Source organism: Ascidia mentula, chromosome 8 (assembly GCF_947561715.1).
Source record: "Ascidia mentula chromosome 8, kaAscMent1.1, whole genome shotgun sequence".
Lineage (NCBI taxonomy): Eukaryota > Metazoa > Chordata > Ascidiacea > Phlebobranchia > Ascidiidae > Ascidia > Ascidia mentula.
Window position 1 is genome coordinate 1390370 of NC_138573.1, and position 12861 is coordinate 1403230.

Sequence of the window (12861 nt, forward strand, 5' to 3'; positions counted from 1 at the left end):
ATAGCAACCGAAACGTTATTAGGAATATTATTGTCAGGAGAACCTTCTTGTAGTAATTCCAACAGTTGATCGTTACGTAAAACGGGTTTTTCGCAGTTCTCAGCCAGTTCCTCAAGGTTTCACTTCCCCTTATTGCTGCTCATGTGATTCTATGACGTGTGCATTAACCCCATGGCTCGTGTGACTCATGAAAATCATTGCCGGAGTACTAGTAGGGGGTATTGTAGAGCAGTGGCGCAACAAACTAGCCAGAAAATGAGATTCCGAGGCAGAAATAAAAAATTGTTTTCGATATGGATTTGAAGATATGACTTTTTTATCGTTTGGTAGAAATGCATTCTGTTTCAATATGTATTCACTTCCGCAAAACCTTAAACTAGTCACGCTATGGTGTTTATCAACCTGTGGGCTGCAGAGCAGTAATCGAGCGGGCATTTAGTGGTGTTTGACCACCAAATACAAACACAACATTTAACGAGGTATTGGTCCATGCCGTGTTTACCACAAGAAATCGGGGCTACAGGGGAAAACAAGTTTTGTGGAACACTTTAGGGGAGAAATTTCAAATACAACTTTGTTTTTTTGGAAAGCTAACAGACAACAGTTGAAACTTTCCATTGCCTTCTTGAAATTACTATATGACGTAGGAAATACGTGACGCCAAACCCCACAATCGGTGTCGCTGCTGAAAAAGGCAGCTCGCCTCAACAACTGTGGACTTTTTTCTGCGTGCCGCCGTAGACAAGCCGCGTGACGTCACGCTTGGGCGACTTGTATCTTGTTTGCGAAGCCTTTGGCGACTTGAGCATCGATTTCGTTGCAGAGGAAACAAAGGTGGTAACGTGGTTCCGCTCGGAATTTCACCATACAGTACATGTGCTGATCTTGTCCGCTAACGTTTGCTGTGTATTTGTTCAAGTTGTGTTTGTCAGCTAGACACAAGGTAGCTATTAAGATGTTTGCCAAACCAACAATAATTGCTGTAAATAACAGTTAAACTTATAAAACGCAGTGCTCAGTTGTATCCGTCGTTAGTCACCTGCTGCACTGTTGAGACCTCAAATGGTGTACAGGACTGTCTGAAATACAAGGCTATTTTTGAACCATAAGTGACATTCGAAAGTGCTGGTTGTAGAAATGAGGTTAACTTGGGAGAAGTAGGTTGGAATGCATTTATGAAGACAAATGTTGTTTACGTTTTTGTCCGTTTTGTATCAGCAGCTTTGATAATATCAACGTTGCATCTACAGTGCCTGCATTTTAGGAAGTTTAGACACTTAATAGTTTGTTTAATGTTTCAAAACATTTGCTAGCGATGTGCTTGCTTTAAAATGTTAACAAAGCGGCGATTCACACAACTTCTTACCACAAGACAAGCACAGTAATTATTTCCTTTCTCCTTACTGTCTGCTGCTGGCATACCAGACAGGCTTGTGGGCTCGGTTGCTTGCTGTAGCACAAGATGGGAAACAGCAGCAGTGACTTCTCTTGGGACGATTACGAATGCAAAAAATGCGGCAAAGATTTTTCGAAGTGGATCGCATGGCGTACTCACCAAGCCTTGTGCAGGAAGAAAGCGGTAAGCGGAAAATACCAGAAAAAACGTTAAAAATATATTTGCAGAATAATAAACTGATTTGGATCACTTCGAACAAAGGTCCCCTGGCAGTGGTATTTTAGAATCTACTTGCATAAGTTGCAGAAACTGATGATGCCATTAGGCGAAATTTTTCTACACATCAGCCAACTGAGTTGTATGCAAGATCGCACAGAAATGTATATCGTTAAAAATGTTGACAAAAGTACACTAGTATTCTCACTACATAAATCGAATGATTCACAGCCATTAGTTCGACAAATAATGCGGAATGCTTTTTTACTTCTCACAGGTTGGCGGTTCCGATGGTGACGATGATGACGATATATTTAATATCGAACCCCCCGATTTCGGAAACAACGAAAATGAAGGTAAGATTTAAAAAATTAACAACACTGACTGAAGAGAGTTAATGTGGCTGATATATGACAAATGTACGGTGGGCTTTAGTGTCTGGCTGACGGCAATTAAAGTTTCCTGGAAACGGTTAAAAACATTTTTGAATTAAACAATTTGCAATAAGGGGCCTATAGTTACGTTGGCTGTGGTTGCCTATAGTTACGCGCTTCTCAGTGACATGTGTCACCGAATAGAGAAGGTGTAAAGCTGCGATTACAAGATTAATTTACGACAACATAGTTCTCTATCATAGCGGTTGTAAGGATGGCAGGAATGTCACAAACATATATAAAAAAAACATCGTTTTCTTGCAGAGGAAGAGCCCAGATTGCGTGCTCACACTTACGAAGGTTTGCGACGCCTGGAGAGTTACATGGAGAACATGCCAGTCGAACACCCCTTGACCATTGCCACACGTACGTGTAACTTGAGTTAAAAGGTTATACCAGGGTTCTGCGTGTCGCTACTTCTAACACAACCGCTGTTGTAGTGAAATTATTTTATTGGCAGTGTACGACTGTCGTGTACATCTTTCAAAAACTCTTTCTGCGCGCTGTCAAGTTTACCGATAACCGTTCTCTTTGTGTAAAGCTACAGTGCCAAGACATAAGATTAGCGGAGGCTGAGACAGCGTTGGCATTTTTACTACATGGAGAATAGTGAAAGGCACAAAATATTTAAAGGTTGAGGTAGTAGTGTTTGATCTGTTTTCCGTTTTTAGGCGAGCCGTTGATGGGAACACGTGTGGTTCGTGGACCGACATGGAAATATTTGAACGAGGTTAGGTCATCACGTAGTGTTGCTTCCATATGTTGCTCTTGTCGGTTAATTTGTAACAACTTTACGATTACTGATGCTGCCAGGATATTATCAACACAAAAGGCTCTTCTGGCAATGATTTGTTTCTTACTCTTATCAATCAGCTGATTTGCAACAACTACCGATGATGGCTGCCGCATAGCAACCGAGACGTCGAACATATTTATAAATATTATTTCCAGAAGGGACTTCTTGTATTTTTTCATTAATAATCTGTCCTTTTGGCACCATTAAACGTGACATTTATTGACTGACGTTTCACCCGCTAATCAACTAGGCTTCCTCATGGTAATGGTAAAGCACACAACCAAGCATTAAAAACCGTACACACACGAAAATGGGGACCGCCAACATTGCTTGCAAAGCCACGTGATAAAGACTTTTTAATACCAACTACATTTTTCGGCTCAACAGGATTCAGGTGAGGGCGGGGTTGGTACAGTTACGGGTTCGGGAGATTTCGGATTTCCGAAACGAGTCGAAGTCACGTGGGATAACGGGAAGTCGAACACTTACAATACAGGAAGATACGGATTGTTCGATTTGTTGGTGCTCGATACATCCGGGACAGGTATACTGGCTTGATACGCCGCAGATTACGTGATTGCTCTATGAGTTGGTTCAGTTGTGTCTCTGGGATTAAACGCAACCGAACACTGTATAAGAAACCATTAAAATCTGAGCAACTGCATGTTTGTAAACTCAGTTTGTTTCATACATTGATAAAATCCCTATTTAATGATAAGCTATTTAATGACTTTTGATACATAATCCTCGCTGTGTGGTAAAATATATGCTTTCTTGCTTTAATTGCGGACTGTAATTTCGAAGAAGGCCTAATTCATGTGTGCCGGCTTCGAAAAGCCTTTTGTATTGGGAATATATGGAATCGATTCATAGATAAATCTGATTTAGTTGGTAACTAATTCATTTACCGATTTACTTTTTTGGGGGCAGATTGCATGCATCAAAACCTCTATTGCAATATATGTTGCCCTTCTGCGATAACCGACGAAGACACACCGATTCGTGGCGTCAGATGGCAGTGTTTGGATTGTTTCAACTACGACTTATGTACACACTGTTATATGGGCGACGAACACGACCTAAGCCACAGGTTCTTGCGCCACGAGTATCCCAATACAGACGCGTGAGTATTAAGGCATATTGCCACGAGCGTATTGTTCATAACAACTAGTTATTCCCACATCTATGTATTCGCTTACCGCCAAATTCAAACGCACGGAGAAGCAGTTTACCAGAGTAAACTTTTACTCGTGGAATACGAAGGAGGATTGAAATGAAAACTGATTGAAGTTGTTTGTACATAAGTTCGTGTTTATTGTAAATTGGTTCAAGTTTACCCAGATGCAATTTTGAAGTTGTTTGTGTGCGGTTTAAACTTTTGTTCTTATTATTTAGGGCATATGTTCCCAACCTTTTTTTCCAATTTACCCCCTGGCAGCCGTTTAAGGCTAAATTCATCCCCACGTTTTAACATACTAATTTTGCAAAGAGTTCTTTTGAAACACATACTCGAATGTAGTTGTATCAAACTTAAAAACCCTGCAGTGAGGCAAAGAAATAATGTATAAATAACTAATAATTGTGCCAAACCATAACCGTTAGAAAAACCTATCACAAGGCGTGCGGTAAAAAGTTGCATTGATCCAGAGAGTTGTTTTTAATGGTTTGTGCGAACTTTCAAATTTTTTTAAGTAAGATTACTTATCGTTACGTTAAGGGAACCGGTGACATCACGGGAGGAAGCAAGAAAAGTTCGAAAACGGGGTTTGTTTCCCACTGCAAAGGTTATGTTACGTCAGGATGATCCAACGGAAGAACAAAAGGAAGGGTCGATTATTTCCAAGTATGTTCCTCAGCAGCGATACAACAGAACTAAAAAATATTTTGTTGATAAATTTGTAGGTGGATTGCGTCTTCATGTATCAGACGGAGCTGCATAACGACCAATTTTAATGATTAACTGGTGTTGTCTGGTGTATTTGCACTATTGACAAAGACTGATTTAATAAATTCTCTTCGCCAGTGAAGCTTGCTGTGCCTGGTGTAAATAGTATGAATGATTGAATGAGATTTTTTAAGCATCTGGTTCCCAACGCCCACGCTTTTAAACCTGGGATCTCATTTTGTAGCGAATTTCTTTCCCCTGGCGTCAGAGATTCGGTTCAAGTTCAGTGGGATGGTGGAGATATCTCAACTCACAAGGTCGGATTCGGTGGTGACGTAGAACTCAAGTGTGTGACGTCAGCGGAAGAAGGACATTTCTATCCGGATCACCTTCCCATGTGTGGTGAGGAGATTGCCATATAAAGACTTATTATGAGGTCATAATAGTATTGTAGTCAAGCTAAATCATAGTCAATTTTTCCAACAATATGACCGAGATCTAAAAAATCAAACTTCTGGTGAGGTTTGAACTCACGACCCTGGGCTTTCCGGGCGGAAATACTTTCACAGAGGAACAACTTGTTAGTGAGGTCATGATGGTAATGTAATCAAAGCAGATTCAAGTCACTTAGACAAAATGCACATTATAAGTCATGTTCACGATCTATGGAAGGATTATTTGATAAACGACATATGACAACATGACGATACAGTAATGTACACTGGTCTATACACAGGAACATTGTCACTATCCGCACACAATACAATTAACAATGTTACAAGCATATAAATCAGTTCTTAGACACACTTACATGAATACGCCGTTTCATCGGGCGAATTAAAAAAAATTACTCTTAAATCAGCACAGTCTTCTCCCCATAAAAGACAAAGAACTGAGTTATTTGTGTCGAAGGTGATGTGCCCAGAAGTCCAAGTGTTGAAAGTGAACAGGACTTGCCCTCCGTCCCCCAACACTTCGAAGTAGGTGACAAGGTAATGATTTGTCTTCCCGAAGACATCCTCCAAGCTACTATGGATAGATATGGGGAGTGGGATGTGGAGGTCGTTCAGGTTGGTAAAAAAAGACAACAAAATTACAAAACAAAACAACAATGGTTTGTCCACCCGTAAAGTTTGAGACTTTTAAACGTTGCAATTAAAAGAAACTTTTCCAATAGTGACACAATTTGAAGTAATGACGATGACGAGTACATCAAGAACTTCTAACCTCCAGAAAGACAAACATCAAAGACCAAACTTGCTTTCTGACTTTGCAAATAAATCTCCCCTGTGATATGGTTTAAATTTATGGCCATATTATGACCTGTATTAAACTGGTCTGTAGCGCAGAGTAGGTTAGGGACCTCTGTGTTAAGCTACCAGGAAGACCCTGGTATCGTTTAATGTGTTCTTAGCGAGTTGTTTCAGAAATGTCCACTGCCCTTCTTCTCTGTTGCAGTTGATTGACAAACCGGGAACTGTGGTGAGAGTAACTGGGAGCAAGTTTGTTTTGGTGGAATACGATCTCGAGGAAATGGGCCTGAACCTGCGGCAGAAAATCCATTCCTTCCACCCTGTGGCAATTGGAAAGTTGGGGGATGGGGGTAAGTTTAACTTTGCATCCACAACGTATTGAAGTTAATGGTTTGCTAACTTTCCTATTAAGTGGTTTGGTTCAGATCAGTGCAAACCTAAAAAGTTCGCCGACCTCCTGTTGGAATTTGTGCAAAACGCATGTTTGATAATTCAAGTGCACGCTGGATCACCAGCATGCCACTTCTGCATTATCTTCATGTATCTTTGTAATTTCTCCACTTTCGACTCTTGATGTAAGCGCCGCAAAGCGAATGTTTCAAATGATTTCAATTATTTTGAAACATGCTTTTTTTGCTAAACATTAGATAAAACCCAATTAATATTGAGGCGAAATACTGGCCACGGACGTTACAATCTCACAGCATATATTTTTGTAAAATCTGTGGAATCATATTCTCAGTATATACCCAGTAATATCCTCACACAACTCTATATACGCAGCTGAGAGTGTCGGTCAAAGTGGAGAAGGCTGGACTTTCCTGGGAACGGAAGGAGACATAAAGGAAGAATCCCAACCTGGTCCCAAGGAAACGGACGCCGGTGAAAAGAAACCGGAAGTACAGGAGGAAGTTGCGTCATCGTCGCATGCTGACGTCATGTGTCGTTTATGTGAAGAAATGGAGGCGATCATAAAATTTCTACCCTGCGGCCACCAGATCACGTGTCAAAGCAAGTTTAACCTTCTCTTGACCTCTATTAACCAAGTCCTTTGTCATCTCGCTTTTATGACACCAGAATGTTTAAAGTGCAAATATTTTTAGTAGTATACACATGCATAATACAAAAATCCGTTATGCAGCCTTCAGTTTTGCTGTTTAACCACACGAAAACCTTTCGGTGAACTGTTGTAAGGATTAGTATAATTTTGTAAACGAAACTTCGGCGTTTGGACATTAAACAGTACAAACTTTCTCATAACATCCCGTGTTTTTAGGTTGTAGCGTTCGAATAAAGAAGTGTTTCGAATGCAAGATTTCCATCGACGATAAAACGTGGCCGGGCGAACAAGAAAAAAAGCAACTTAAAGACCAGGTAACATTCGAAACACCTTGCCAGCAAACGTACGAGCACGAAAGTATCAGTATTGCAATTGTTAATTTATTGCTCCCCTATCGTGGTTTTGGAAACAGTCAGAGATATTACGTCCATTGTGCTAAAAAAGCGCGAGTAAACAGCATGTTAATGTCGCCATGGTAAGCCTCCCACGAGCAGGGATACAGCCGGCAGCTGGCGCACCAGAGCACATGGATATCAAAATGGGGCCCCATGAAAACCATTGCTTCCTTAAAAACTGGGGTATTTCAATCTCAGACTGTGACCTCCAAAAAAGGTCATCGGCATATATTGTTTCTCTCTAGGGACCAGGACGTAACATAAACATTACAATACCTTGTGATTTATTCCTTCATCTTTTTTTCCAGCTTGACGAACTGCAGTGGTCGCAGCAGTGCAAGATATGCTTCGAAAGGGCCAAAGACACGGTGTTTTCCCCTTGTGGTCACAGCTCCTGTAAAGAGTGTTCGAATAAAATGAGGATCTGTCACGTGTGTAGGACACAAATAACCGACAAAATAAAGTTGTATCTGGATAGCTGAATTTCGGTTGTGTATAGACTGTATGTTGATTTAATGGAGGCGGCCATACTAATTTCGGTTAAAATGTGATTGTGGTCACCGAATCTTTAATCAGCAAATCGATAAAGCCTTAGTTGCCTTATTTTCGTGGTTTCACGTTTTCATTTGCGATTTGTAGCAGTTGCGGTCGGTTACTGAGAACGGTTTAAGAAATAAGATAAGGCAACGTCGTCTACCAGCTACTTGTCTAAGCAAAATTCGTGATTCTGTCGTTTGAAGTGACAAATATGGTTCCAAGTGCGTGTTTTACTTTGAACTTGTGCCTCGTTTCCATATTCTTATTTCTGCTTTTGTTTTTTTGTAATGCTTCAGACAATTGCCATGACATCGACAGGTTTTTCTGTTCACGTGAAATTGATTGGGATATGGTTACTGGCAAAAGCATTTCTTACATGACAAAATCGCCAAATCGCTTGCTCGTTTGTTGTGTGCCATATCTGTGGTCGGATCGTGTGCTGTTCTAGTGAATCATATTTTGTTTTTTTACCCTTCAACGTAAAAAAAGTACTCAATTACTTGATTTATTTCCGTATGTTACCAAAATACGACGTGGATACACTCAGAGTGAATTATACTCCATGGATTTATATAAGCGCACCCACAACAGCAGCATATATTGGAGTCACAAATAAAGTTAATCAAATTTTAACAAACTGTTTAGGACTGAAAGATCAAAATCATGTTCAAGATTTCGGTTTTCTGACAACTTTAATTCATGACCTGTTTGTTGCAAACGTAGATGCTCTTTGAGTTGAACACTGGCTTTTTTGTGTCATCTGTCCGTCATTGACAGATTGTTTTAGAAATGTCAGTAAAAATTCAAACCCAACTTGAACATGCAACCCACCAAAAAACAACTTAAACATGCAACGTAGGCTAAGTTAGTTTACTGCGCGTGAAGCCGGTAGGCTTAGAACTTAAACCGCATTGTCCACAGTCAGCACCGAAACTTGGGGTGTTTTCTCTGAAATCGCGTTCACTGGAGTGTTGCGACGACTGCTGGATGGAGCGCGGAAGCTCGCGGTGATTTGTTGATCGTTGGGGGAATCTGGAGCGAGGAAAGGCGGCAGGAGACGTTGCAAGAAGTCGGTGTAGGAGCATTGCACGGCCACGGCGCACAATCCCAGGTTGTAGGTGAAGCAGATGCACCAGAATGCGATGCTGAATTGCTGAAGTGCGAACGTGATCAGAAATGACGCAAGCACGTTTGACGTCACGCATATTCCGGTGCTGATGCAGAGGCGACAGACGAGTTTACGCAAACGCAAATTCCCCTCCGCTTGGCCAGTGAGCTTTTTGAAACCGTACTGACGCACGAGCGGGTACAGCACCAAGGAGAGGAACATCAACTGGAAAAGCATGAAAAATCCCGAGGACACAATGAGCATCGTCTTGTACTGGTTGAGTTTCTCCTTGTCGAAGATGCTGCAGCCATTAGTCCCGACGTGCGGGTCAGATATGTAGAAGTTAACGACGGTCGACGTCATCTGGAGGACGACCACCCCTCCGATGATCACGTGACTGAATACGCGAAGCCCCGTGCAGCTGAGGTGCTTGAGGACGTTGTGGGTGTAAAACGCCCGCTGTCGGAGCCAGAGAGCGAGGTAGAGACACGAGATGTTGACGTTGATGAGGATGTTCGACGGGAAGTAGAAAAAGGAACAAGCGAGGTCCGAGAAAGTCCCGAATCTCATCTCGATCTGGATGGTGAGAATCAGAACGGTCAGGGTGGCGATGGTGGCCAGGTCGACCACTGCTAGTTTCCCGCCCTCGGATTTTTGCACCCTGGTGCCACCAGTTCGTCTGCTTCTGGTTCTCCACTGGTACCAGCACTGACAAATCACAAGGTACAACGCCACTACAAATATGATCCCCCATAAAACCTCTTCAGCTATTCTTTCTCTCGGCAAGACAGTAGGCGCCGTGTTTGCAGCTGTTGTAACACTGCTGGTAATAATCGTAAGGTTGGTAAAATTCATCTCGTCTCCAATCCACCAACAGTTTCATATAAATGAATGCACCCCTGCCCTTACCGATCAATATATAGGCATCTTCCCGAACCGCACAACGTCAAATGACTTGCGTTTTGTGGTTCATCTGAAAACCCCTAATAGACGTAGAGGCAACTTATGCTTTTCTATGCATTTCTTCCGTCTATGTATATTAGCAATTCTCTCATGCATTAATCTGCTGTAAGCGTGTAGCGTCATTATACCATGTACGCGATTCGAACATGCAAAGTTGGTCAAGTGAAGCCCAGTGGACGGAAGTGACCGCCATATATTCGTCTATCCGGTGACTGCCCAGCGACGACATTCTGCTGTCGTCACAAAAATGCTTCGAGGCATTTACGTTTTAAAAGATTTGTTACGTCACAATGAGGGAATTGTTTCTTTTACAGAATAAAATCAGGAAACTTTCTTTTTTTCAGAAACTAACGTCGCCAATAAACGTCCATTTAAATTTTTCAATCTGTCATACAGTCAGTAGAGAAGTTTCATGTTGTCAGTAAGGTCATAAACTCGCCAGTGTGACACTGAGCTTTATTGCATCTAAATGGAAACGAGATTGAGCGGAAATGTTAGATGTGGTTCTTAGAGTTGATGCCGGGGTACATACGAATTACCATTTAAAAGTTAAATATATTTTTAGTCAAAGCTTCGGTGGATTTCCGCTGCTTGTAATTGACAAATAGTCAACGAAGAAAGCGTGACTTTCGGTAACAAGCTTCAACAAGATGAGCATATGATCTTTGTGTTCATATTACAACTTCCTGGAAATACTTCCTCAAAACATATTATTGGTTAAAGGCAATGTGATTTTCATGACCTAATGGCACCATTGGTTTTAGCCATGCTTGGTCCTAGTGTTTCATCTTTGGTCGTCTCCTATGTTTGTACGTTGTTTGGTACCAACGGGTTTTTTTGTGCACAAGTTGTCAACCGGCACTGATGAGACCTAACATAGGCCAAAACGACGGTCTTGTCTACCGCTCACCTACTACAAACACTTTGAAAAGAAGTGAAAAACCAAGAAAAAGGCAAGTGTAGTAATGCCACCTTGACATGATAATAATGTATATCACGCACGCCGAATAAACAACAAGGAAACTGTTAGTATAGAAGCCCACGAAACCCATCAGCTATATGTTGCATTGGGGTTGTTCGTGTATGCTGACGTTTATTCCATGCAAATATTGGTTTCGGGTGATGTTTATTGAAGATGTAAATGTTCGTCATATCTTCTGTTGAGGGACTTATACTTAGTTTTGTTTAAGTTAGAGGTGCACAATATTTTTGCACACCATCGTTTTGAAATTGGCACGTGGGCTAATTTTTGACCTAGGGTGTTGAAATATACTTTCCAAGTATAGTAATTGGGCGATGTTTAAGATCCAACAATGTTAAATCAAGCTTTTTGCCAACATGTATGACCTCTAAAGAGAATTAGCAGTAACCCAACCTCAACATGTCTTGTGTTATTATAAACACCCGAAGTTAACAAAGGTTAGAAAACATGTTAATCAGGAGGGTGGAAATCGCCACTTTTTAGAAAAATACTGCAAGGTGTTCCCAGAAAGAAATAACCTTAACCCACAAATTTTCATATTTACAAACATACGTGTTTATTAAAGATGTGAAGGTTAGTTATGTGCCGAGTGACAATCTATGTGTTGTTTTTGTTTTAAGCAGAGGTAAGCCATTCATGGAATTCCAACCTCAACTCGTCACATGTAACTGAAAGCATCCGAAGCAAAAAAAAAAGCTTTGGTGCATAAAATTAAAATTATGTATGGTTTTTAACTGGGGTCCGTTTTGTGTTCGGTGCACGATTTATAGATGTAAATATGCAGGCGACCGATCATAACGGATTTTGTGCTTGCATTACAATCGACAATTGAAATGAATATTCTAACATTGCAATAGTTGGAGAATCTGCTCATCCAAACTTATGCCAAGATAGCACATGGGCAAGGTTCGAATTAGCAGTTCGCAATTCGCAAATTACGAACCGTTTTTGGAGTTGTTGCGACCGGTTTTTGAGATTATTGCGATGCAACACGCAGCAGATTATAAGGCGCCGCATTCTTCTTTATCTATTCATTCGTACACGCAACAAGCACTGATGCAAACAACGTTGTTAACGTTTCTGGCGATGTATGACGAAACAAATATTGGGTTGACAGGTTTTAAGCATAATGCACAATCGCGAAGCAAAATTTAAGTATTGGAATTTAGGTTGTAACGTTTTTGCGATACGTTTTTTTACCGCTAATTCGAACCCTGCACATGCTGGGGTATTTACAAAGTATTATTACGTCATAATAGAATTTCGAACACTCCAAAGTATCTCCTGGCCCACAAAGTTTGAGGTGAGCTTCGGAGTTTGTTACGTTAATAAATGACTTCAGCGATAAAAGGTTGTGGAGCACTGGTGCAGATGACCAACGTGATCATATTATTAAACCGAATATCAGGTGGTGACTTCGTCTAATATAAACACTGGATTGCTGAAAAGAGACTGAAAAATGTCATAGTTTTGTGTATTGTCCGCGTAAATACATTTAATACATGGGATTTCGTAGTAGTGGAAACCAAACAAGTGGTAACAACGTGAAAAACTCCCTGAGGAAAATACAACAAGTAAACATCGCACACATACACATATCGCACATGTACACACACCGCACATGTACACACATATCGCACATGTACACACATATCGCAAATATACACATCGCACACATACACATATCGCACATGTACACACACCGCACATGTACACATATCGCACTTGAGAATATGGCAGCAGTTTTCATCATAAGTCGTCAATCGACATTTCTCGCGTCTTCCTTGTCTTCTCGTCATCAGTTTGACCACTTCCACTTCCTGATGGTTTGTATTC

At 41.1% G+C, this 12861-nt stretch overlaps 2 protein-coding genes across 2 annotated transcripts; one reads left to right on the forward strand and one right to left on the reverse strand.

Annotated features, from left to right (window-relative positions):
• The first annotated feature begins 1254 nt into the window (after window positions 1-1254).
• LOC145911060 (E3 ubiquitin-protein ligase MIB2-like) lies at window positions 1255-8572 on the forward strand. Its single transcript, XM_082998301.1, has 13 exons — window positions 1255-1579; window positions 1890-1968; window positions 2311-2412; window positions 2718-2776; window positions 3230-3386; window positions 3773-3965; window positions 4560-4685; window positions 4972-5129; window positions 5640-5797; window positions 6186-6330; window positions 6764-6991; window positions 7257-7354; window positions 7744-8572. The coding sequence occupies exons 1-13, from the start codon at window positions 1463-1465 to the stop codon at window positions 7915-7917; spliced, it is 1794 nt and encodes a 597-aa protein (XP_082854427.1). The 5' UTR covers window positions 1255-1462; the 3' UTR covers window positions 7918-8572.
• A 301-nt stretch (window positions 8573-8873) lies between these two features.
• Window positions 8874-9935, reverse strand: LOC145910721 (uncharacterized). The gene has a single exon (XM_082997920.1). The coding sequence runs from the start codon at window positions 9933-9935 to the stop codon at window positions 8874-8876; it is 1062 nt and encodes a 353-aa protein (XP_082854046.1).
• Between the last annotated feature and the right edge of the window lie 2926 nt (window positions 9936-12861).

What these genes read in the sequence shown, in the direction of transcription:
- LOC145911060 (XM_082998301.1), top strand. Translation starts at nt 1,463, where the DNA reads ATGGGAAACAGCAGCAGTGACTTCTCTTGGGACGATTACGAATGCAAA. An exon ending in GCTCGATACATCCGGGACAG is followed by an intron (nt 3,387 to 3,772) that starts GTATACTGGCTT and finishes TTTTGGGGGCAG; the next exon opens with ATTGCATGCATCAAAACCTC. An exon ending in GGGATGTGGAGGTCGTTCAG is followed by an intron (nt 5,798 to 6,185) that starts GTTGGTAAAAAA and finishes TCTCTGTTGCAG; the next exon opens with TTGATTGACAAACCGGGAAC.
- LOC145910721 (XM_082997920.1), bottom strand. Translation starts at nt 9,935, where the DNA reads ATGAATTTTACCAACCTTACGATTATTACCAGCAGTGTTACAACAGCT.